This window comes from Camelus ferus, chromosome 18 (genome assembly GCF_009834535.1).
Source record: "Camelus ferus isolate YT-003-E chromosome 18, BCGSAC_Cfer_1.0, whole genome shotgun sequence".
Classification (NCBI taxonomy): domain Eukaryota; kingdom Metazoa; phylum Chordata; class Mammalia; order Artiodactyla; family Camelidae; genus Camelus; species Camelus ferus.
The window spans coordinates 4,394,637-4,416,988 of record NC_045713.1 but is presented as its reverse complement, the minus strand read 5'-3'; the positions used below and the strand labels follow the sequence as shown (position 1 = coordinate 4,416,988).

Here is a 22,352-nt window from a genome sequence, read left to right as displayed (position 1 = left end):
TTTTATTTTTGGGTTTTGGGGGTTTTTTTTTGTTTTTTGTTTGTCCTGATTTCGGAACTGAAGATGGTTTGGAACAGGGACTTTCAATCCTGGCTGCATATTGGAATTACCCAGGGAACTTGAAACAATTCTGATGTGGGGTCCCACCCAAGACTTTTTGCTTTATTTGGTCTAGGGAGGGACCCAGACCTGTAGGTCTTGTAAAGCTGCCCCAGTGTCTCCGAGGAGCCTCCAGAACCTTGGACCTAGGGTTTACAGGTTGATCCTGCCCACTGCTTCTGTTGGGGTGGAGGCCGGAGGGCAGACATACCCCGGGGAGGAAGGGGACGGAGTCACTCACTGGAGGACGGATTGTTTTTGAAAAACCCTTGGCAGCCTTTCTCCATGCAAACAACAAACAGCTTCGTGTGGTCTTATCTGCTCCCCAGGCCGGCCCCCTGGACTTGGAATTGGCAAAGCCCTCTGCCAAGGCCCGCTGGCCCGCTGGCCCGCTGGCCCGCTGCTCACTCCCAAACAGCCATCTCCCAGATCTTTGAACTTGGAGCCCTGGGCCTAGGCAGAAGGCCCTGCATGTAACTGGGGTCAGCTGTGGGTCCTGGGCCAGGCCCTTCATCTCTCAGGCTCTTGGTTTCCCCAGCTGTAAAATGCAGAGGAACTTCTCTGCCCTGCTTATCTCTTAGGGCTGGTGGGAGGCTCCAGCAATGTAACACTGCAAAAAATGCATCAAATAAGAGAACCGTGGCGTGGGAATGTGAATTTTAAAAGCCATATATTCTCCTATTCAGAATTTGCTAGTTTGGGCCGATTGACCCTGGTAATTAGTGCACATTTATAAGTTTTAATTTTCCCTCTTGCTTCTCATGCCACATTTTGTCTGGTGGAAGGGGACCACACGTATAAACAGAGATGCAGTGATGGAGGAAGCAGACAAGACTTGGGGAGGGGGTGGCTCAGAGGAGTCCCAGTAAATCCAGGAAGGCTTCACAGCAGAAGCAACATTTGAGTTAGACCTTGAAAGAAAGGTAAATGTTTGAGGGGCTTTGGTGGATGAGAGGTGAGCCTCAGTCTCTGGGGTTCTGGGAGGCCGAATTGGAGAGACAGAGGGCAGATTCTATCTCAAAAGGAGGAAGATTTCTCTGCAGGTAGGACTGACAGCATCAAGAAGTGGTGATTTTCCTGTCACTGGAGGCATGCAAGCAGGAACACAAGAGGATGTTTGCAGAAGGAATTTCAGCCCAGGCCAGGAGACTGTTATGATCCCTGAGAGTCTAGGATCATGATTCTAAGATGCAAGAGACAAGTTCCACCCTGGGCTAGCCGGAGAAACAAGCCAAACCCACATAAAACAAGACAAGTATGTTCTGGGCCAACTGCTTTGGGCCAGCTGAGCGGTGAGAACCACAGGCTCAGAGAAGGCGGGGGGCAGAATCTGAGCTCAGTCCTGGTGGAAGGGTAGGACTTGGAGAGACGAGGGGGCATTCCTGGCAGAGGCAACTGCTCAGGCCAAGGAGTGGGGTGGGAAAAAGAATGGCCCACTGGGGCATGAGAGGAGGCTGCTGCCTTTTCAAAGGCCCTTGATTGACCACTGCCTTGTTCTGTTCTCACCTCTCCTGTACTTGAAGAGAGGAGGCCGGGCAGGGATCCTTTACACCCACTAAGCCTTCCCCATTTCCTTGGTGCAAAACCGGGATCAGAGTTTCTGGCTCCCTAGGCTGCCGTGGTTCAGGCATGGAGTTTGGCAAACACTGTTGATATCTGAATCATGGGGATGGAGAGTGGGGAAAAGAAAGCCAGGGGAGAGATGGGTGGGTGCTGGGGAGAGGGGAAGCAAAGAGGAGCTGGCAGGCCCAGGAAGGGGCATAGGGGGGACAGAACACCAGGAGAGGAAGTGGAGGTTAAGGCTAGACCAGCCGGAGGTGGGGAGACCCTCAGGCCGTTTGAGGAGGGAACAGGTTGGACCAGACCCACAGGCAACATCCTTGCCTCCCCTCCACCTAATTCATCCATCATTTATTGAATACCTGCTGTATACCTGGCTCCAGGCCATGTACTGTGCAGTGAAGTAGAAACAAAGTGTCATTTTTTTTTTTTTTTTTTTGAGCTGTGACTGTGTGCCAGGTCCAGGGCAGGACAGGTCTCTCACTTGAACTCTTCGACAACTCGCAACAATCTTGCAAGGCAGCCGTTATCAGCGCCACCTTGTTAAAAAGGAAACTGAGGTTCAGAGAGGTTAAGTGACTTGCCTGAAGTCACACAGATCATATGAAGTGGCACAGCCAGGATTAGAAGCCAGATGGGTCTGTCCTGAGCCCCCTTGCTCCCTCCACCCACCACATTGTTCCTGCAGTCTGCTCTGGACAGGGAGAGCAGTGCAGAGAGGAGGGGGGTAGTGGGAGGGAGAGTAAGAGGAGGAGGGAGACAGGCCCAGGCAGAGAAAGGCCTGGAGCACAACAGGGAATGCACACAGTAGATAGTGCTCAGAGCTCAGAGCTGGAGGCCCGAAACAGAGAAGCCATCAAAGGCCTGGGCGGGCCATGTATGCTCTTGGCAGCTGATGACAGGGCCAAAGGCTCATTCCCAGCAGGCCCAGCCTCCTGGGGCCACTGCTCTGAGCCCCCAAAGCTCTGACCAGATTGCTTAGACACTCCAGGACTGGACTGCAGTGCCTGGGAGGCCTCAGGCCCTGGGGGGGTAGCACTGGGGCTTTGGCATGGGGTGCCCATGACAGCTTGGAATCCCCAACCCTGTTGGGCCGTGGCTGAGGCTGACAGGGCCCTGGGGCCAGCAGGCCCAGCTGTGCAGCGCAGCCAGGCCACAGAGGCCAGATGTCTGCTGGACACACTGCAGAGCTGCCCGACACTGTCCTCAAACCCTGTCTGTGCCTCGTTCAGCAGGATGGTGTTGGGCATAGGCTGGGACACCGGCAAGGCTGCTTGTTGGAGCTGGGACCATCCTGTGGTGCTGGAGTCAGGGCCTGGTCTGCACCACGTTTGTCTGTTGCCATGACCACGCACTAGGCTGGGTCTGGGGCCCAGCTTCACAGTGTTCCCCAGTGAGAGCTTCACTGGTCCGTGGGGACTGAACTCGTGATCTTGGCTGGGCAGACGGCCCCTAGCCTGGCCAGTGAATTAGCTTTTCCTTAGGAAACTATTCACTTCGCTCATTCATGGTGTCCCCCTCCGGGCCCCGGCGCCTCCTTAGACAGCTCTGTGTCAGACAGCCAGAACCCCACCCAACCACAGCTGCCCAGTGGCTGAGGACGCTGACCTCACACCGTCCTATCAGTGTGGGAATGGCTGCTCTCTTACTGGCAGCAGCCGCATTTCCTTAGCGCTTGCTGTCACAGCCTGGCCTGCCCTCCCACAGCTATGGCCCCTGCCCTTGCCACTTAGGGCTGGAGGGGACTTGGCTGCCCGGGAAAGGTGCTCAGACGCAGCCGCCTGCCAGGCCCTCTCCAGGTAACGCAGTGCAAACCATTATGCTCAAAGGAGTGGCCTGGTTTGAATCCAGGCTCCATCTCCTTCCAGCTGTGTAACCCCCGGCACCTCCTTTAACTTCTCTGAGCCTGACTTCACATCTGTTAAAAGGAAGATACTAATTGCTGCCCTTCCAACCTTACCAGGCCATTATGAGGAGCATGGATGAGAAAATGCTTTGTAAACATAAATTGCTAAGCCGACATAATTGCTTTATAGACATACAATATTATTGTCATCATCATTATCTTTATTCTTAGCATGTTTTTATTCATTCTGGCTAACTGAGGACTCTACCTGCTTCCTTCCAGGGGTCCCAGGGGCTATTCCTGGTGGAGTTCCTGGAGGCGTCTTCTACCCAGGTAATGTACATGAAATTTTCACACACCCTGATAAGACAAATGGTGATTATGTTCATAGGAGATGCACACTTCGACACTGCAAAAAGGAAGAATATTGGCACGCCCACCACGGAGGACCCATAAGTCAGTCCTGTTTTAAAAAGCAGTTTACAGGACACTGTTTTACATCTATTAAGAACATGTATTTTCTGAAAATTGAAACACAGTGCTTGTGAGGCTGTAGGAAACGGGCCACTTCCACACATCCCTGCTGTTTACAGTCTTCGAACTGTTAACCCTACTCTTGAAAATCCATTCAAAGGAAATAATTGAAAAGAAGGGAAAAAGAATCATCTGCACTAAGGTTCATAGGAATGTTACTTGCCAAAAGGCAAAACAAGAAACCCCCCTGATTAAAGTGTGTGATTAAGTAAACTTACATTACTAAAAAGTATTAATATGTTATCTGTTGGGTCATAAAAAGCAAGGACTAGAGGGGAGGGTATAGTTCAAGTGGTAGAGTGCATGTTTAGCATGGACAAGGTCCTGGGTTCAATCCCCAGTACCTCCTCTAAAAATAAAAAAACAAACAAACCTAGTTACCTTCCCCTACCCACCCCCGCCCAAAAAAAAAAAAAAAAAAAACTAAAGAAAAAATCACTCTTCAAAAAAAAATTTTTTAAACCAATCTGTTGAAAAAAATAATAAATTATGTGCAGATGGAGACTGGGACCCCCCCCCCCCCGATAAGAAAACAGGCAGAATGTTAACTCAATGGCATTGAAAGGGGAGCATTATATTCTTTTAGAAAAAAGCATAATGTTTCAAAGTAGACTGAAAAAATCAAAAGTAGTACTTGCTTTTGAGTGTTTGAGTGTTCAGACTCAACGTGGGAGTGAGGCACAGACCCTCTCAGGTACACACAGGCACAGGGCTATTTGCCTGATGAGACAGATGAGGAAACAAAGGCTCGCAGAGGTTAAGCCTGGTCCGAGGCGACGTAGCTAGGAAGCAATGGATTTGATGACAGATGATGGATGGCTTTCCAGCAGGAGTACTAATGTTTCTCTCTCTCCCTCTCAATCTCTCTCTTGCTCTCACTCTCTCTCTCAACATAGGAGCTGGTCTAGGAGGCCTGGGAGTAGGAGGTGAGCTCAGCAACTAAACTTGGTCCCTCTGTGATGGGGTCTGGGTCTCACTCTATTCCACGCATGTCCTGAGACCTCAGAACTTCATCAGGCCCAGGCATCCAGGGACCCTTCATTTCACAGACGAAGCATCCAGTAGGGAGGGACTTGTCTGATAACTGGAACCCACTGGGCCCCTAAGCCCCTCCCCCCAGCCTCTTTCCCTGGTGGCCCCTGCCTTCTTTCATATTTCTTCTGATCCTCAGTAATATTCCTGCAAAGCCAGCGAAGCAGGAACCATCATCTCCTTCAGAGGCTGAGAAACAGTCTGAGACAGGGTATCCCAAAATCAGGGCTGGAGCTGCTTGCCACCCAAGTGTCTGGATGCTGGGCTCCCAGCAGCTCCCTGTGCAAAGGGGAGGACCATTCCTGACAGTCCTTTTAGGACCTGGGGGGTGAGACCCAATGCCCTGGGGGGATAAATGGGAGGACAGGTGGGCTGAGACTCCCCATTTACTGCCATCTCTTCCCTCTGCAGCACTGGGCCCTGGAGGCAAACCACCCAAGCCAGGTAAGACCCCTGGCCTCAGAGCACTGAGTGAGGGCGGGTGGCAGAGGAAAGAAGGGGTCCACAGAGCTATGAACCCAGCCAACGGACAGGAAGGGGGAGGGAGGTGGCAGGTGGCAGCAGTCCCTCCCCCAGTCAACCTCCTCTCCACCAGGCTGGGGTCTCGCCCCAGGGCTTCCAGGGTCAGAAGGCTGGAGGCAGCTTGATGTCCTCCCTGTGTGAGGGCTGTTAGGTACCTGCCCTGCAAGTGTCTATATGCCCCGCTGCCCAGAGAGTCCCCTCTGTACAGAGTCTCAGAAATAGCCCTGGTGCTGGGGTCAAAGGTAGGAATTGATGTTCCAGTGGCCAGCAAGCCTGTGAATGTCACTCTGGGGCTCAGACACAGATGGTGGGCCCCAGACTCTGCCTAAATTGCCCCTGACCCCAGAGCAAGCCCTCTCTAACTCCAGGTCAAGATCCTAGATATCTCTGACCTTGAGGACTATCTGAGCCCTTATCCTGACCCCAACCTTGACCCCAGACCAAGCCCTGAACTTAACCCTAAGCTGCACCCTGACCCTGTTTCCAGATCAGTTTCCTTCCTGATCCTAGGCCCCTTCCAGCTGTGTCCAGACCATGGAGTTTTCCAGTAAGAAGACATGGCTGGATCTGTCCTGGCATTGCCCGTGGGGCCCAGATCTGCCACTAGGGTCCCATCAGCTCCAAAGAACACACCCCCAGGAGAGAGGGAGGGCGGGTCCCTCCGGGAAACACTGGTGGATAAGGAGCAGGTGGAGGACATGCTAAGCGGGCCGTAAATGCTCTCAGCATGAGATACTCCACATGTAGCCTTGGCGCCCCCCCGACGCTGCTGTGTGTCTCCCTGGCTCTGAAGCCCAAGACTCCAGGACAGTTTGCATGTCCAACAGCTCTTACGAAATCCCCATGTTCGATGATTCAAGTGCAAATGAATCTACAAGACCCAGATTCCCCTTCCCTGCAAGCCCATCTGGGTTGTGAAATTCCAGGGCTGGGGCCAGGCAAAAGAGACCCAGGAGGGCAGGAGGCCTGGGCAAGGGGTTTGCTGGGGTCTCTAGGGGTCTGCAAGGCTGGAAGCCCTCAGGATTCACTGCTTATCCCACCAGAACCTGTTTCCTGTCTTCCTGGAGGGGTGAGCAATCTTAAGGGGGTCTTTGATGGCAGGGAGAATGCAGGGAAAGGCTAGGTAAACAAAGGTGTGGAATTAGGATCGTGCTTAACTGCAAAGACTCAAACTGTGGAGGTCGTGACTGCAAAGCTGGGGGGGATTGGTTGATCCCATTGGCAGCAGGGGACACATGGCAGGTTGTGATCAAACACCGGAGGGAAGACTGAGACAACTGCATGCAGTTATAGTTGCTAAAGTGAAGTTTTTATTAATGAAAGATTTAGTTTAGACTTCTGAAAGAACTTCCAGCTTGTGGTGAATAAATAGACCAAGAGGAAAGTCAGGGCATCTCCTGATGAAAAATGGCTGGATTCCATGAGGACCTCCCTGGGGTCATCTTTCAGTCTTAGGACTCTGGACTACAAAGGCTTGGGCAGGCGCACGGTGCCCCCCACCCCAGGGCAGCTACCCACATCCGGCAGTGGGGACATTCATCCAGGCCCGCCAGGCGGGCTAGAACTGGTCACAGGCAGCACATGTCATGCTTGGGAACAACTAATCCCTTGGCCAGTAGAGGATGGGTGGCCTGGCACTGGGCCTCGGCAGGCTGGCCCTGCCTGGGCTCTCAGCGGGGGACCAGCCAGCTGGGAGCTGGCACCACCCACACCCCCAGCACGGGCTGGAGGCCAGTCGCCCACCCGAGAGGACAGGAAGGAGAGTGAGGGACACCCACTGGGCGCCCTTGCAGGCTGCAGACACTCAGGGCCCTCTGCTGGTCCCAGGGGGCTCGGGGACATGCTGGCCATTTTGTAAGGGGGGAAACTGAGTCTCAGAGAGGTGGCGTGCCTTGCTCTTTCAGGCAAGGAGTAGCTTGGGGCAGCAGGATTTGAATCCAGAGCTCTGTGACTCCAGGGAAGAGAGACGGTTGTGCAGGCCAGACCCCTGGGCTCCCAGCCATGGTCAGCTCCCCGCCTGTCTCTCCTCCTCACCCCCCTCTCCTCCTTGCCAGGTGCTGGACTCCTTGGGGCAGTTGGGCTAGGTGAGCCCACAGAAAGGAGGGCGAGCAGGAATGGGGCTGGTCATGCCACAGGGTGGCCCTGGGACCAGACGGCTATAGGGGAGCCTGGGAAAAGGGCAGATGTCGGCAGAGGGGCTGCCTGTCCCCCCACCCACCACACCCACCCAGCCTCTTCTCACTTCCTGTTTGGTCCCCATCTTCTCCTCCCAGCCCTTCTGTGGTCAGGAAAGGCCCGAGTGTGTCCCCGGCTCTGTTGGAGCTCAGGAAACAGGCCTGGCTTGAGAGAAACCCCTGACAGAGCTGGGGAGGGGCTGGGCCTATAATGCTGGGACGTGAACTCAGGGACGCCCTAGGCCCAGCCTGACCACAGCGCACCTGCCTGGAAGGGAGACTGGCCGCAGTTAGAGACCCATTTTACAGAGGGCTGGCTGAGTTTCAGACGGCCAGCTCACATAAGCAGGAAATGAGGGCAAGGGACTACACCCAGCGAAAACCAGGTGGACCCTCCAGGGATCAGCAGGCCCCCACATTTAAGGTCAGTCCCCAGAGAGGCCGCCCCTGAGTCAGGATCCTGGTGGCCAGGACTGGCGCTTGTGGGAGAGATTCTCACATAATTGGAAACAAACCCGGCACGGTTGTGAAGTCCAACCTGATTGCCCATCGGTCCTGGCCAAAGCCGTGGAATGTCTCCTGGAGGGGAAAAAGGAGAGATAGGGCCCAGATGTGGGAAGGAGAGAGCCAGAGGGACCCATTTGGTTTTTCATAAACATTTTAGCATCTGTCTGCAGACAAGGAGGCTTCCGGACTGCAGAGCAGTCTAGATGGATGGACAAAAGGGACTCTAAATACAGGGGAGAGGGCGTGAGCTGAGCCAGGGGACCTTTGCAAGGGAGCCGGAGAGGCCTGGGGTGGGGACTAACCTGGGAGCAGGGTGGGGCCTGGCCTTGGTGAGATCTTTCTGGCAGACTCTTCTCAACTCCGGCCCTCAAAGAAAGCCCTGCTGGGTCCCCCGTTAGTTGGCAGGGCTTCTAAGGGAAGCGAGGTCAGGGCTTGTAGGAAGTCAGCTTGGGATTGGCTCCCAAGTACCAAAGGCTTGAGTTGAGTTTAGGGGCCTGAGTGGCTGCACTGCATGCCAGTCCCAGTGTTAGCAGCTTCCTGCCCCTCCCCCACGAGACCCTCCCCCCACCCCCCACCCCGGGATCGATGCCCCCCACCAGCCTCCCCTCACCTGGCTCTGTCTCCTCCCCACAGGTGTTGGAGGGCTCGCAGGCGCTGGCCTTGGGGCAGGTAAGTGTTGACACCCAGGCAAGATGACCCTCTGGGGGCCAGAGCCAAACCTTGGGCATCTGCCCCCTATGGAGGGCAGTTGGGGTACAGGGGTGCCGGCCAGGCCTGTCCTGGGCATTGGTGTAGGGCGTGATGCTGAGACCTGCCCCGAGCAGCTGCTCAGGGCACATGGGAGTCACAGCTGGGTCCTGGATGCTGTTATCAGGTAGTGATAAGAGCTGGAGAGAAGCAGCCCTGGGAGCCCCCAGAAGCTACCCAGCTCAGTGGGGCCTCAGGGAGGCTTTCTGGAGGAGGCAGGTGGGGAATTGAGACCCCAAAGATGCCTGCAGTTTGCCAGGCTGAGTGGCGCAGCCTGGTCCATGCTGCTCTCTGACGCCAAACCCAGTCCTGGGAGCGGCAGTCACTGCCTGGCAGGGCAGCCCAGCAGAGAGCAGAAGAGCTTCAAATGTAGCTCCTGGGCAGAGCGGGTGGGCAGGGCTGCAGGCAGGACCTCACCAGTCCTCCCCTCTGCAGGGCTCGGGGCCTTTCCTGCAGGCGCCTTCCCGGGGGCTTTGGTGCCCAGTGGTGCGGCCGCAGCAGCCTATAAAGCTGCTGCCAAGGCTGGTGAGTATTACCCTTTGGGACATGCCATAAGCCCTCCGGCCTCTGTGGGCTCTCCACTCTGCAAAGAACCTTTCCTGGGGGGCAGGTGGGTAGATCCTCAGCTCCAGTCTCCTGGGGTCCCACCAACTGTGCTTCTCTCAAAGTGAGGTGACGGCAGGATCAGACCTGAGCCCAGGGCCCTCCTTCCTTTCACTGTTCCTGGTGTGACCCCTCTCCTCTCCTGCTCCTGGCTCTGTAGGTGCTGGGCTTGGTGGTGTTGGCGGTATTGGCGGCATTGGTGGCTTAGGAGTGTCTACAGGTATGAGTGGCCCAGGTGAAGGCCACAGGTGGGGGCAGAGCCCACTCTAACATAGCCCTTCCCCATCAGGTGCGGTGGTGCCTCAGCTTGGAGCAGGAGTCGGAGCTGCAGGGAAGCCTGGGAAAGTGCCAGGTCAGTGTGGGGTCCCTGGGGCTAGGGGTCAGAGGTCAGGGAGGGGCAAGAGCCCCCAAGGCCTACTGGGCAGGAAGGGCAGGGCCTGGCTGCAGCAGGGCAGGGGGGATAGCCAGTGTCCTAAATGGGGGAGCAAGGGGCCCCGGCTACCTTCTGGGCCCTTCTTCCAGGACCATGGAACAGATCTCAGAGAAAGGCTCTGTGGCAGGCATTCAGGTGACTGATGGGGACACTGAGGCTCCTCATAGGGAGTCAGTGCAGAAGGGGCCGCAAGGTCACGGCGGAGCTGGGGTGAGCCTGAGGGGCACGGTCTCTCCATCTGGTGCTCGTTCCTCTGCACCAAGCCCTTGAGGAAGTGACTTCAGGTTAAACAAAAGGCTGCCTGAGTCTGCACAGCAGGGAGGGAACATCTGGAAGCCTTTAGCCCAGAGGTGGGCTGGGCCGGCCTTGTAAACAGGCTCCAGGAGACGAGACAAATCCACGCACAGAAGGGTTTGCAGATGTCTTCCGGGATTCGTGGGAGGAGGGCTACAGCCACTGCACTGCATATGTGTCCCTGGCTGTTCCCGTGGGGCCCTGGGTGGCTGGTTCGGGAGCCTGGAGCTGCCACAGAAGGAAGAGCCAGGAGCAGTTCCTAGAGGCCAGGCTGCTGTTCACACACCTTCTTTTGGCCACAGGTGTGGGGATCCCAGGTGTATACCCAGGTGGAGTGCTCCCAGGCACAGGTGAGAGCAAGGAGGAGAAGGGGATCCTATAGCAAGGAGAGAAGCCCCTGGTGGCCTCCCTGGTGGCCCCACACCATCTCCCCAAGCTGAGGCCACCAGAAACCTTGGGTCCTAATGAGCACTGTTTCCCTAAGCATCAAAGCTCAGGCTACAGACAAAAGGTCTCTGGGTGTCTTTCCCCTACAGAGGTCAGTGAGCTTGCCCAGGCCCACACCCAGAACATCGTCACAGCCTGCGGGGGGCCCCCCAGGACGGACCGAGTCCCCAGTGTGGCCAGCTGTTTCCCAAAAGCCATGAGTCACCAGGGGGCCCGCCCAGTGCATCCGCCCTGCAGGAGACCCTTGGAACTGCCCTCTCACCCTCCTTTCCCTGCCAGGGCCCAGCCACCCCACCCAACATGTGACCTCCTGAATTCCCCCAGAAGCCCAGACTCAGGCTGCTGTGTGGGATTTGTTGGCAGAGTGTCCCTTCCCTTGGCCCCTCCCTGCCGTGGTGGCCCAGCCCCAGGGGAGACAGGAGAGGTGAGAGTACTAGACACTGGCCAGTGGACACTTCCTGGCCATAACAAATGACTGCTTTGTGCTTGGTTGTGAATCACATCCAGTGAAAGCCCTAGAAGGGCACTGGCCTCCCCAGCCCGCAGGCCCTTCCCTCTCAGGCTTCTGCTGTCTGGCATCTCTGGGTGGGCAGGGCTGTGAGAAGTAACTCCAGTTTAGAGACAGGCCAACAGAAGCACATAGCTAGGAAATAGGATTAAAACTCTTCTGACCTTGGGTCAGACTGGGAAGAAAAGTCACCACCAAAGAGCCCCACCCCCACCCCGTGAGCCATGCCAGTCACTGACGGTCAGCGCAGGAGGCCAGGCTGTGTAACTGAGGGGGCTGTGGTCCCCGGCTGGACCTGCCAGACCGGCCTTCCTGCCTTCACTGCCAGCCCCCTCTTTCCCTCCTCAGGAGCTCGCTTCCCAGGTATAGGGGTGCTCCCTGGGGTTCCCACTGGAGCAGGAGTCAAGGCCAAGGCCCCAGGTACGTGGCCGACTGGGCTAGGGACCCAAGGTGGGAATCTCCATTCACCCTCAGTCCCCTCTGTCGTGGATTGGGCTGGTGGGGGACCTTGGGCTCAGGTCCCTCTAGGGGGACGCTGCTTATTCTCCAGGCCTGGGACAGCTGGCCGAGGTGGGCCGCACACCTCTCAGAAGTCCCTGAGTGTGTGTGAGGGCAGCATGAGCAGGGAGGTCTGGGCAGAACTGGCCGTGGCTCAGGCCAGCCCACCCATCAGCACGGCCACTGGGGCCTCAGTGCCCTGTGCCCACGGTGGTGGGGCTGCAGCGATGACCCCTTGTCATTGCAGGTGTAGGTGGAGCTTTTGCTGGAATCCCAGGTGAGGCAAGGTTGGGGCCCCTGCCTCATAGTGGGTGGGCAGGTCAGCAGGGTGGCCTGCCAGGCTGGGGCTCCTGCCCTGGGAGGGGCTGGGCACACCTACTGCTCCAGGCCTTGGACTGGCTTCAGCACAGAGTGGCTTCAGCACATAGGCCTGCTTCCCCTGACCCAACCCTCTTTTTGGCCGCCCAAATGAGCCCAGAAAACCCAGCAGTCTGTGCTAAATGCTTCGAAGACTACAGGCCCCAGATGTGGCCCAAGCCCGAGGGGAGCACATCCTGCAACTTCCTGAAGAAAGTGGCCAATCCCTGCGGAGTGCTCAGCTGATCGGTGACAGAGAGGCAGGATGGCCTTCTAGGCAGGATGGTTTCTGGATTCCACATGCCGTGGGAGCTCATTCTGTCTGAGCAGAAAGCAGAGCAGGAAGCTGGGGCCTTAGAAGGGGCTGCTGGCCCAAGTTGCCAGGACCCTGATTTTGCTTTCCTTGTTCCCACAGGAGTTGGACCCTTTGGGGGTCAGCAGCCTGGAGTCCCGCTGGGGTACCCCATCAAGGCACCCAAACTACCAGGTAAGTCCAAAGAAGGATTCAAGAGACACTGCTCCCTGGGCCTCACTACCGAGAAGCCAGCTTGAGAGGGGACTTGTTTGGACCTGCATGTCTGGGGGCGGATGGGCGTGGTCAGGAAACCTGGGTATTAAAGCTTATTTCTGATCTTAAGCAAAGGAAAGTGGGATCGGGGGGTGGGGAAGCCATCCTGCAGGTGTTTGTCACACTCTCATGCACACTTATGCACACACATGCACACACACAGAGACCCATAGCCACAATGGGAAACCACATGTGTTGATGGTAAGAAACACCATTCATTGGAAAGACCCCTCTGACGTCAACCCACCTGCACCCTGGCAATCAGCTCACATGGTGAGCTGTTTCCTGATGGGAAGGAGAGTAAGGAAGATACTCAGACTCTGTGGCCACGGCAGGGCCTAAGAAGGGGTGGTTGTCCCATCATGCCCTGGGGCAGGGGTGCCCTGTCCCTCCTCCACCAAGGCCTCTGCTCTCCTGAGAGCCTGTGCCAGCAGTTCACCAGCCAGGCTGGGGGTCTCAGTACCTGTGGGAATCAGTCTGTTTGCCCAGGGAGTAAGAGCCCAGCGAGGCATGGGGCCGCCACAGGGCTGCCCCTGAGCCTACCCTCCCTCCCCTCAGGTGGCTATGGACTGCCCTACAGCACTGGGAAGCTGCCCTATGGTAAGGCCCTCTTCGACTGGCCGATTTCTGGCTTTCCAGCTGCAGGGTTCTGGCAAGGGAGCTGTGGCCCTGGCCCAGGGCTAGAAGAGCACCAGCCGGGGGTAGGGTGGAGTCTCAGGATGGGAATCCCCAAGGAAGGAACATGGAACTTAGACTCAGATAGCCTGGTTCTCAATCCTGGCCCTCCCACTTATCATCAGGCCCTGGGAGAACTAGTTTCTTCTCTGATTCTCAGTGTCTTCATCTAAAAGAGGGGAATAACCATCCCATACACATGTTTGTATTAAACTCTGGCTAGGGGTGACAAGGTGGAGACTCTGGGAGGCCTGGTCCTTGAAGGGGAGGGGAGGGGGCAGCCATGGTGAGATCTGCATGGATGCACACTAAGCCTCTCCATTCTGCAGGCTTTGGGCCCGGAGGAGTGGCTGGTGCCGCGGGCAAGGCTGGGTACCCGACTGGGACAGGTAAGGAAAGTCTCACCCTACTGCCAACCAAATGGGCACTTATCACCCAGGTTCCAGAGCCCTGGGGCTGGCCAGGGTCTGTGCAGAGAGCAGGCCAGCTGCCCTACCTCCAGATCCCAGCCTGAACATGGAGAAGGATCCAGGGTGGGGCAGCTCTATCAGCCAGCCCCACATCCAGATGTGAACCAGCTGGTTTTACTGGGGTTGGAACAGGTGGGCCCTGGAGATACAGGGACACACCTTCTAGAATCTCTCCCCTCCCTCTCCCCTAGGAGTTGGCACCCAGGCGGCGGCAGCAGCAGCAGCTAAAGCAGCAAAGTTTGGTGAGTACTTCTGGAGTCCCTGCCTGCTAGCTGCCAGTCCCCCAACCTCTCCATCCCTGTTAGCACTGAGAGCCTGCCTCACAGATAACTAACTAAGGTGGCCCCTCCCCACCACCATTTGTCCAAGTTTTCAACACCATCCATTCCTCCCTCCCTCTGTCCATTCATTCATTCTTCCTTCCATCCATCTCTCCATCCATCCACCCATCAATCCCTTCCTCCCTCCGTCTATCCCCCATCCATTCATTTCCCCATCCATCCACCCCTCCATCCATCCATTTATCCATCCCTCCTCCTTCTGTCCCTCCCTCCCTCCCTCCATCTATCCATCCGTTTCAGAGACCAGGGACAGATAACAGCTCTGCTGGAGAAGGTAGGCACGTTGTAGAAGTCAAGAAGAGGGAGACATTTCAACGTAGGGATAATCAAGAAGTTTTCTCAGAGAAGATGACATTTGATTCAGGACTTAAAATAAAGGTGGAGTTTGCCATGTGGTTAAAATAGGAAGGAACAGGCAGAGGGAATGGGTACAATGGTGGTTAGAATGATAATTTTAGGTAGTACATATATGAGCATTTAAATAACTTAATAGTTTAGTATTAATTTAATATGTACAATAAAAATTTTAACTAGCTCCTCAAGTTCATAATCCCTTGGCTAACAGATGAGGCAAGGCCTTGTCTATGCCCGTGCGGTGGGTAGAGTGGGCATCTGTCCCCCTGCCCCAGGTAATCCCCCAGTTCAGAGTCAGATCCTGGGGGTGGAAGTCTTCACCTTTATCCCCAGTCCCAGGGGAGCCCTTCCTATAGCCATGATGGGACAGAAGACATGCGCCCACTAGCCCAAGGGGGTACGAATGTGGAAGGAAGCACTGAGCCAGTGGCCTGCCCCACAGAGGCCGCACAGGCCCTCCTTTCAGGCCCCCAAGACTGGAGGGGATGGTTGGAATGTGGGAGCAGGAGAGCAGGGCGGCGAGGGGCTGCCAGAGCCAGGCGGCCAGGCGCTTGGATTACAAACTTGGCCGAGTCTTCGGAACACAAGGAGAGGAAGCCTTGAACATTCCTGCAGGGGCCCCTCTGGCCCGGGAGAGGCCGCTTGTGGTTTCTCAGTATGTGGCAGTGATTAGAATGGGATTTGTCTGAAAACATACGAGTCCCTTAATGAGGGTGTTGAAATGGACACTTTGGGGGTGAGTCAAGGAACAGTGGGGTGGGGGCCTTCCCAGGCAGGCCCAGCCAGAGATTCCTGGGCCTCATTCCCAAAGGAGATTGTGCTGGTGAGAGCACCAGCATCCAAGGAGCCTTCCTGCCTGGCTTCAGGAGGGGACCCTGGGAGCCACAGCTGCGTGGTCTTCCTCCTCCAGGTGCTGCAGGAGCCGGAGTTCTCCCTGGGGTTGGTGTCGGCGTTCCTGGCGTGGCTGGCGCAATTCCTGGCATTGGAGGCATCGCAGGTAGTATCTGTTCCAGCAGGGGGTGGCAGGGGATCCTTGAGAAGGCCGAGGGAAAGGGCCTCACCCTCTGTGGCTGTCTCTCCAGGGGCTGGGGCTCCAGATGCTGCTGCTGCTGCTGCTGCTGCAAAGGCGGCTGCTAAGGCAGCCAAATATGGTGAGTGCCCCCAGGGGTGGTAGTGCCCGGGCTCCAGCCAGCCCTGGCCTCTGCATGGGCCTTGGAGACCCCAGCCCTATAAGGCTGAATGGACTTGGCCTTTGTCTATCTGGGGCAGAGTTCCCCCCCCCGAAATGTGCACTGTCATGCCTCCTTGCCTCTGCCCATTCTGGCCACTCTGCCTGGGAGGCTGTCTCCAGTGCTCTCCACTGACTGACCCAGCAGAGCGTGGGGACACTGTGGAGTGTCTGGCTCCTCCCACTTTACCCCCAGGGCTGACCCACAGCTGCTGCACCAACACACCAACAGTGAAGCATTCTGACTCTGCTTTGGACAGAGATCATGCTCTACCCAACCACAGATCCAAACCCTTAGAGCTTTCCAGGGGTTCCCTCAGTTCCCTCCTCTTCTCTCAGATGAGTAGGATCCACCCAGAGGCAATGCCAGCCCACCTGGGGTCCTACACTCAGAACCTGCCACTCCTGTAACTCCCCAGAGCCATGCCCCTGGAGGCCCTCTGAGGTTCCCACAGGGTCTAGGCCAGGAGAATAATCCTTTCCTTCCACAGGGGCTCCTGGATTGGTGCCTGGGGTGCCAGGCTTTGTCCCAGGAGTTGGAGTTCCTGGTGTTGGGGTCCCTGGTGTTGGAGTCCCAGGAGTTGGAGTCCCTGGTGTTGGGGTCCCAGGAGTTGGAGTCCCAGGAGTTGGAGTCCCAGGAGTTGGAGTCCCAGGTGTTGGAGTCCCAGGTATTGGGGGTCTAGGCATCGTGGGTGTACCAGGTGAGCTCAGCTCTGTGTGTGTGTGTGTAAGAGAGAAATACCAAATGCCAAGACTTGGATTCTCCCTAACACCTTCTAACACCTTACCCATCCATCCTCTTCTCTCCATACCCTTGACCATCTTCTCTCTCTTGGGCTATAACCACCTCCTAATTAGCTACTGCCAGAATCATCTTCTCCAATTCACTTTCTGGCACTCAGAGTGCTCCTGGGAGCAGGAACCGTGTCTTTTTCATCTCTGTGTTTCCAGCCCTTAGCTGACTATGTGCTCAGTAAATGGTAGCTAGTTGGGTGGGTGGGTAGATGAATGGATGGATGGGCAGATGGACAACTGGGGATGTAGGCCATGTGGATGAGTAGACAAATTGATGGATGAGAGAGTGGGTTGTGGGTGGATGAATGGACAGATACAAGAATGGGTGGTTACATGGATGGATACATAGTTGGGTAAAATGGTGAATGGAAAGATAAATGAGTAGATGAAAAGACAGATGGATAGGCAGGTGGGGGATAAGATCAGTGGTTAGAATGATGGATGGGTGGATGGATGGATGGGGTGGATGAATGGATAGACAAATGCACGTGTGAGTGGACAGAGAGATAAGTGGTTGAATAGGTAGATCAAGGTCCAAAGATAGACAAATGGACAGACATATGGGAAGGTCAGCAGAAGGGTGAATGGGTGGCTGGGCAGAGGGATGGACAGATGGGTAGACAGAGATATGAGTGGGTGAATGGATGGATAACTCTATATTGGCTCCATAGATAGAAAGAAGATGGACTAAAAAGACACATGGGTGGACAGAGAGATGTATATTAAGCACCTCCACTCCATTCTCTGAGCATTTGTGTTCCCCTTGGTCTCTCCAGGGGCTGTGTCACCAGCTGCAGCTGCTAAAGCAGAGGCCAAAGCAGCCAAATACGGTGAGTGCTGCACGAGGGGCTCTGTGCCACCCTATTCTGGCCCTTACTTGCCAGAACTAAAGGATCCTCATCTGCTATGCCAACCCCACCATGCTGTACAGCCCAGAGAAAGGGAGTGACTTGGACAAGGTCACACAGCAGGTCACTGGCAGTGCTGGGACCTGGATTTGTTGGGCCCCAGGATGATGTACCCCCAGTTGTCTCCCACCATGAGGCCATTGGGCTGAGTGATAGGTGAGCCCCAGTATGGCATTCCCACTGGGGACAGCGTCCCTGACCCTCCCTGCTCTGGCCAGGACTCTCTCAGAGGAGCCCAAGCCTGGCTAGGAATAGGGGACCTGCCCAGTGTCTCCATCATCAACACAGAGGCCTTTCCCCAAGTGATCAGAGAAGAGGGGCTGGTGGTGCACTGGGAGGGATCAGTAAGGAGCAAGCTGATGGAGGGCTCAGGTATACCATCGTTTCCGATCCTTTGTGGACCGGGACTTGGCAGAGGCTCACATCCTTTTTCCCAGTCAACCAGCCTCTCTCATTGAGATCCTTTTCCATTTGATTCTCTTCCCTCTGCAGGGGCCAAAGCCGGGGTGGGAGTTGGAGGCATTCCCACTTTCGGGGTTGGCGCTGGGGGCATTCCTGGCTACGGTGTCGGTGTTGGAGGTGTTCCTGGAGCTGGCATTTCCCGTGAGCCTTAGTTCTATGTGGGGAAACGGGTTGGGGGGGATTGCTGGGAGACGGGGGTAGGGGGGTCAGGGCTTGTCTTCTGTAGGTTTAAATGGGGTTGGAGGACAGCAGAGTGGGGGAGGGTGGACTGGGCTTCAAGGAGCTCAGGGAGGAGTTGGGGGAGAGCTCAGGGAGGGCCTGCAGTGCCTTTGGGGCAGCAGTGCTGTCAGCCCAGCCCAGCTGAGATCCAGCAAGGTTTCTGAGTCTCTTTCTTTCTCATTTCCTCATAGCTGCAGCCCAGGCAGCCGCCGCAGCCAAGGCAGCCAAGATTGGTAAGTGCCCCTGCCCTGCCGGTCCCCACGCCCAGGGCCATGCCCTCCCTCCTCCCCACCCAGGCCTGCTCTCCTGCATGGCGCAGGCTCAAAGCTCAGAGCAGTTCTACAGCATGAGGGCAGAGCGGACTCACACTCAGGCCTCCCGGGCTGAAGTGGCCTGGGCCGAGGTCAGAAGCCCCTGGCCCCATATTCCAAAGCCACAGTGAATTTTTCTGCCCTTTTCAATTGCCCACCATTGGGATCATTGGTGCCTGGCTTCTCACCCTCACCCTAAATCAGTGAGTGAAAGGTGCCCATACACAGTCGTTAGTTCCCCCCGCCCACCTCCACCCTCGGCTCCCCCAAGAAGGGGCGCTTGGAGGCTTGGAGGGCAGGCCTGGATGCTCTTCACCCTTCCAGGTGCTGCAGGGGCCCTGGGAGGACTGGTGCCAGGTGCCGCAGGAGCAATACCCGGTGTGCCAGTCGTTGGAGGGGTGCCAGGTAAGCTGTGTCCCCAGCCCAGAGACAGGTTTGGCTTATCTCATGGAAGGCGCCCTGGAGCTGACCTAGGATAAGTGCACCATTTTACAGATGGCAAGACTAAGCCCAGAGACAGGGGAAGAGAGAAAGCAGTTTCCCTTAGTTTGGAGGGATGAGCTTTCCATGGGATTCCAAATTGCTGCTTGAACCTGGCAAGTCCCCTCTCTGGACCCTCAGGATGTCAGCCTGGGAGGCAGTAGAACTCTGCTCAACCAGGCTTGAGGGGCCTCATTCAACCCCCAGGGGCCCTTCCGGTTCTGATCAGGTGGGAGGGCCTGTTTCAGCCTTTGGTTCCCCTGTACGCTTTCTCCTCCTCCGTCAGAGGCGAAAGGGAGATTAAGAATCACAATGAGATTAAATTACCTTCCTTGGTTATTTTTTCCCACCAGAAGTTTTCTCTTCTGCATTCCTTCTTCTTTCTGGGAGGAAATTCCCCTTTTGAGTTTCCCCCCAAGAAATGAGCTGTTTCCTCCAATAGTTTTGGATACAGGCATGACTAGAAGCTTTTTATAATTAATATCACCTTCAGCAGAAAGCTCCCCAGATCGTTAAGACTGGGGTTTAGGAGCAGAGGTACGCCTCTACCAGTCACAGCTTTGGGCTCCCCTCCATCACAGGCAGGGCTGGGAGGTCGCAGTCTCCGAACAGCTTCTCAGGGAAGGGACGGGCCCAGAGTGGGCCATCCTCAGGGTAGGCCGGTCTCAGGTTGGGCTCTGCCTCCTTCCTCTCTGCCTCTAGTGTGGAGAGGGCTGTCTGGGAGAGGGGTTAGTTCCCTAGAGGTGGTCTCTGAAAGGTCTCTCCACTGTAGGGGATGGGGGAGCATGGGAGGGGTGCTGGGGACCATTCCCTGATCCTCACTCCTCACCTCTCCAGGAGTAGTGACTCCAGCAGCTGCCGCCGCTGCCAAAGCAGCCGCCAAAGCAGCCCAGTTTGGTGAGTGTCCCTGCCGTCAGTTTTGCCTCCAGCCCTCTTCCTAGAGCCCTGCTCCCTCGTGTCCCTGCTCTGCGGTCTGGCAGCCTCCTCAGCTGTCACATTCTGGGCGTCCTCGCAGACTTTGGCCCATCTGACCACTTCGGGGATGGGGGTGAAGTTTCTGATTAGGAAAACAAAGTGACAACAGGCACCACCGGCGAGCCCTCCAGGACCCAGCCACCACCCTTCCCAAAGCCCCTGCTGCCTCCCAGTCTGGCTGGGGCCTTGTCCCGCTTCTGGAACAAATGCTGCTGGACTCCTCAGGGCTCCCACCCACTTCAAGCAATGGCAGTATTCTTGCTCCCTGACAAGGTTCTCCATCTCTTGCTTCATCTGAGGGCCCTTGGGTAGTCCCAGGCTCCCACACCTTCCTGAAAAATGGCACAACAAAACAGCTCACTTTAGAACCCAACTGTATGGCAGGCCCTGGGCTGGGGGGAGAGGGGGCTTGCATGCCCGAGAAGTCTTAACTTCAGGTCTGCTGACCCCTAAACTCACATATGACAAACAACCCTTTTTAATAAAACTGCCATTTGCTGAGGTAATCCTTACACCAACCTATGAAACTGGTACTGTTTATACCCATTTCACAGATGTGGAAACTGAGGCTCTGAGAGCTTAAGTGACTTGCTCACAGGCACACAGCTAAATGGTGGCTGAGCTGAGATTTGAAGCCAGGTCTGCCTGTTTTTCAGAGCTCCATTTACTACATTAGTCTGCCTCCTTCACCCTCAGAATTCTCAGATGGGCCCTTTTAACTCCAAAGGTCAAGAACTCCTGATCCTGCACAGATCTCATGTTAAGGAAGAGGAGGCTAAGGCCCATCAAGGGAAAGTAACGTCCAAGTTCACACATCAAGTCTGTGCCTGGGTGGAACAAGAACCCAGGGCTCCTGACTCCCAGTCCACTGCTGTTTGCATTGGCTTCTGCCCAATTTGGTCAGGACCTGGTTAAGGATTAGCTCTTCTATTTCTTACAGGGTTAGGCCCTGGTGTTGGTGTGGTTCCTGGTGTTGGTGTGGCTCCCGGCGTTGGTGTGGCTCCCGGCGTTGGTGTGGCTCCCGGTGTTGGTGTGGCTCCCGGTGTTGGTGTGGCTCCTGGCGTTGGCATTGGCCCTGGCGGTGTTATAGGTAAGCTGTGTGAGTAAGAGGGCCTGGGGAGCCTCTGAATCCTCCATGGGTGCCATCCTTGAACCCTCTCTCTCTTCCCCCAGGAGCAGGGGTCCCGGCTGCAGCCAAATCCGCTGCTAAGGCAGCCGCCAAAGCCCAGTTCCGTGAGTGCCATCCACACCCCAGGAGCCCAGGGCTGGCCCAGTGTGGCTGAGCTGGGCCCCAGGATATGCAGCCTCTCAGGCCCACCCTGTAGTCTTGTTAGGCCCCCAAGGCAGCAGGCAGAGAGATCCAAAGTGCAGATGTGGCATAAGGGAGACCCGGGTTCGAGTCCTGGGTGCCATACTAGCTGAGTGGCCTCCAAGTTTCCTGTCTTCCTGTGTGAAGTGTGGATACTGACGGCACCTGCCACAGAAGCTTGTTAGGAAAAATAAATGAGTTCATCTACGAGGGAGGAATAGGAAGTTAGGGCTGGAAAGGGTGCTGGTGTCCAGAGTGTGCAGCCCGAAATACCAGCCTGGGGAGGGGCTGGACTCGCTGGTCAGTGGGAGGTTTAGGAAGACCATTCTGGCAGCAGCGTAGAGGGCAGATTCAGGGGGAGGAGGCCCCTTCTCTTGGGGCCTGACTCAGCTTCCTGGGCAGGACACCCCCAAAAGGGCCTGCTCCCTGCCTGCTGCTGCCACCCAACTCCCCATCTCCCCCAGGGGCTGCCGCTGGGCTTCCTGCTGGCGTTCCTGGATTTGGAGTTGGTGTCGGAATTCCTGGATTTGACGCTGGTGTTGGTGTTCCTGGCTTTGGGGCAGGGGCAGGTGAGGGGTCTTCTAGGGGCTGAGCAGAAATGCCCCCTGAGCTCAGAGGAGGGAGGTCTCCCAGAACATGCCCAAGCTCCCTCACTCAGAGGTGGGTAGTTAATTCCCTGTTAAGTTCTCCTGAGCAGTTAGAGAAAACTAGGGTGACAGATGGGGGCAGGGCCAGGTGAAGGGGACCCCAGGCTGCCAGATTTCAGAGTTTCTGTCTTCTCAGTGGATGGGTGGCAAGACTCCAAATTGAGAAGAAGCCCACTACCCAAGAAAGGAGGATGGAGGCCCCTGGGTGGGTCTCCCAGGGTGAGCCAGCCTGGCTCCCCTTCCGTAGTGCTGGCAAGGGGACCACTAGGAACTCCAGTTCTTCACCTACTGGTTACTGAGCCTGCTATGTGTCCAGCCTCTGGCAGACTGCACTGGGCCTGGAGGAGACAGGAGAGGATAGGTGGAAGGAGGAGGCACAGTTCAGCCCTCAAGCACCCCCAGACCAGACTGGCAGAGGCACAGTTATATGCTGGATGAACTCCTGGCTG

General features: G+C 56.2%; 1 protein-coding gene across 9 annotated transcripts in view; it reads left to right on the top strand.

Moving 5' to 3' along the window:
• Positions 1–22,352, top strand: part of ELN (elastin) — a 31,598-nt gene that overhangs the window by 2,619 nt on the left and 6,627 nt on the right. For 4 of the 9 annotated variants that reach the window (XM_032459532.1, XM_032459531.1, XM_014556059.2 and 1 more), the window contains exons 2-26: positions 3,788–3,838; positions 4,936–4,965; positions 5,483–5,515; positions 8,908–8,943; positions 9,457–9,546; positions 9,785–9,844; positions 9,914–9,976; positions 10,654–10,701; positions 11,655–11,726; positions 12,052–12,081; positions 12,577–12,648; positions 13,288–13,329; positions 13,734–13,793; positions 14,066–14,116; positions 15,480–15,566; positions 15,652–15,720; positions 16,289–16,465; positions 17,369–17,422; positions 17,993–18,103; positions 18,373–18,414; positions 18,817–18,897; positions 19,810–19,869; positions 20,888–21,037; positions 21,121–21,180; positions 21,721–21,825. In XM_032459532.1, coding sequence (XP_032315423.1) covers positions 3,788–3,838; positions 4,936–4,965; positions 5,483–5,515; positions 8,908–8,943; positions 9,457–9,546; positions 9,785–9,844; positions 9,914–9,976; positions 10,654–10,701; positions 11,655–11,726; positions 12,052–12,081; positions 12,577–12,648; positions 13,288–13,329; positions 13,734–13,793; positions 14,066–14,116; positions 15,480–15,566; positions 15,652–15,720; positions 16,289–16,465; positions 17,369–17,422; positions 17,993–18,103; positions 18,373–18,414; positions 18,817–18,897; positions 19,810–19,869; positions 20,888–21,037; positions 21,121–21,180; positions 21,721–21,825 — 1,734 coding nt within the window. The remainder of the gene's footprint in view (positions 1–3,787; positions 3,839–4,935; positions 4,966–5,482; positions 5,516–8,907; positions 8,944–9,456; positions 9,547–9,784; positions 9,845–9,913; positions 9,977–10,653; positions 10,702–11,654; positions 11,727–12,051; positions 12,082–12,576; positions 12,649–13,287; positions 13,330–13,733; positions 13,794–14,065; positions 14,117–15,479; positions 15,567–15,651; positions 15,721–16,288; positions 16,466–17,368; positions 17,423–17,992; positions 18,104–18,372; positions 18,415–18,816; positions 18,898–19,809; positions 19,870–20,887; positions 21,038–21,120; positions 21,181–21,720; positions 21,826–22,352) is intronic. The other 5 variants (XM_032459534.1, XM_032459530.1, XM_032459533.1 and 2 more) reach the window with 4 other exon arrangements.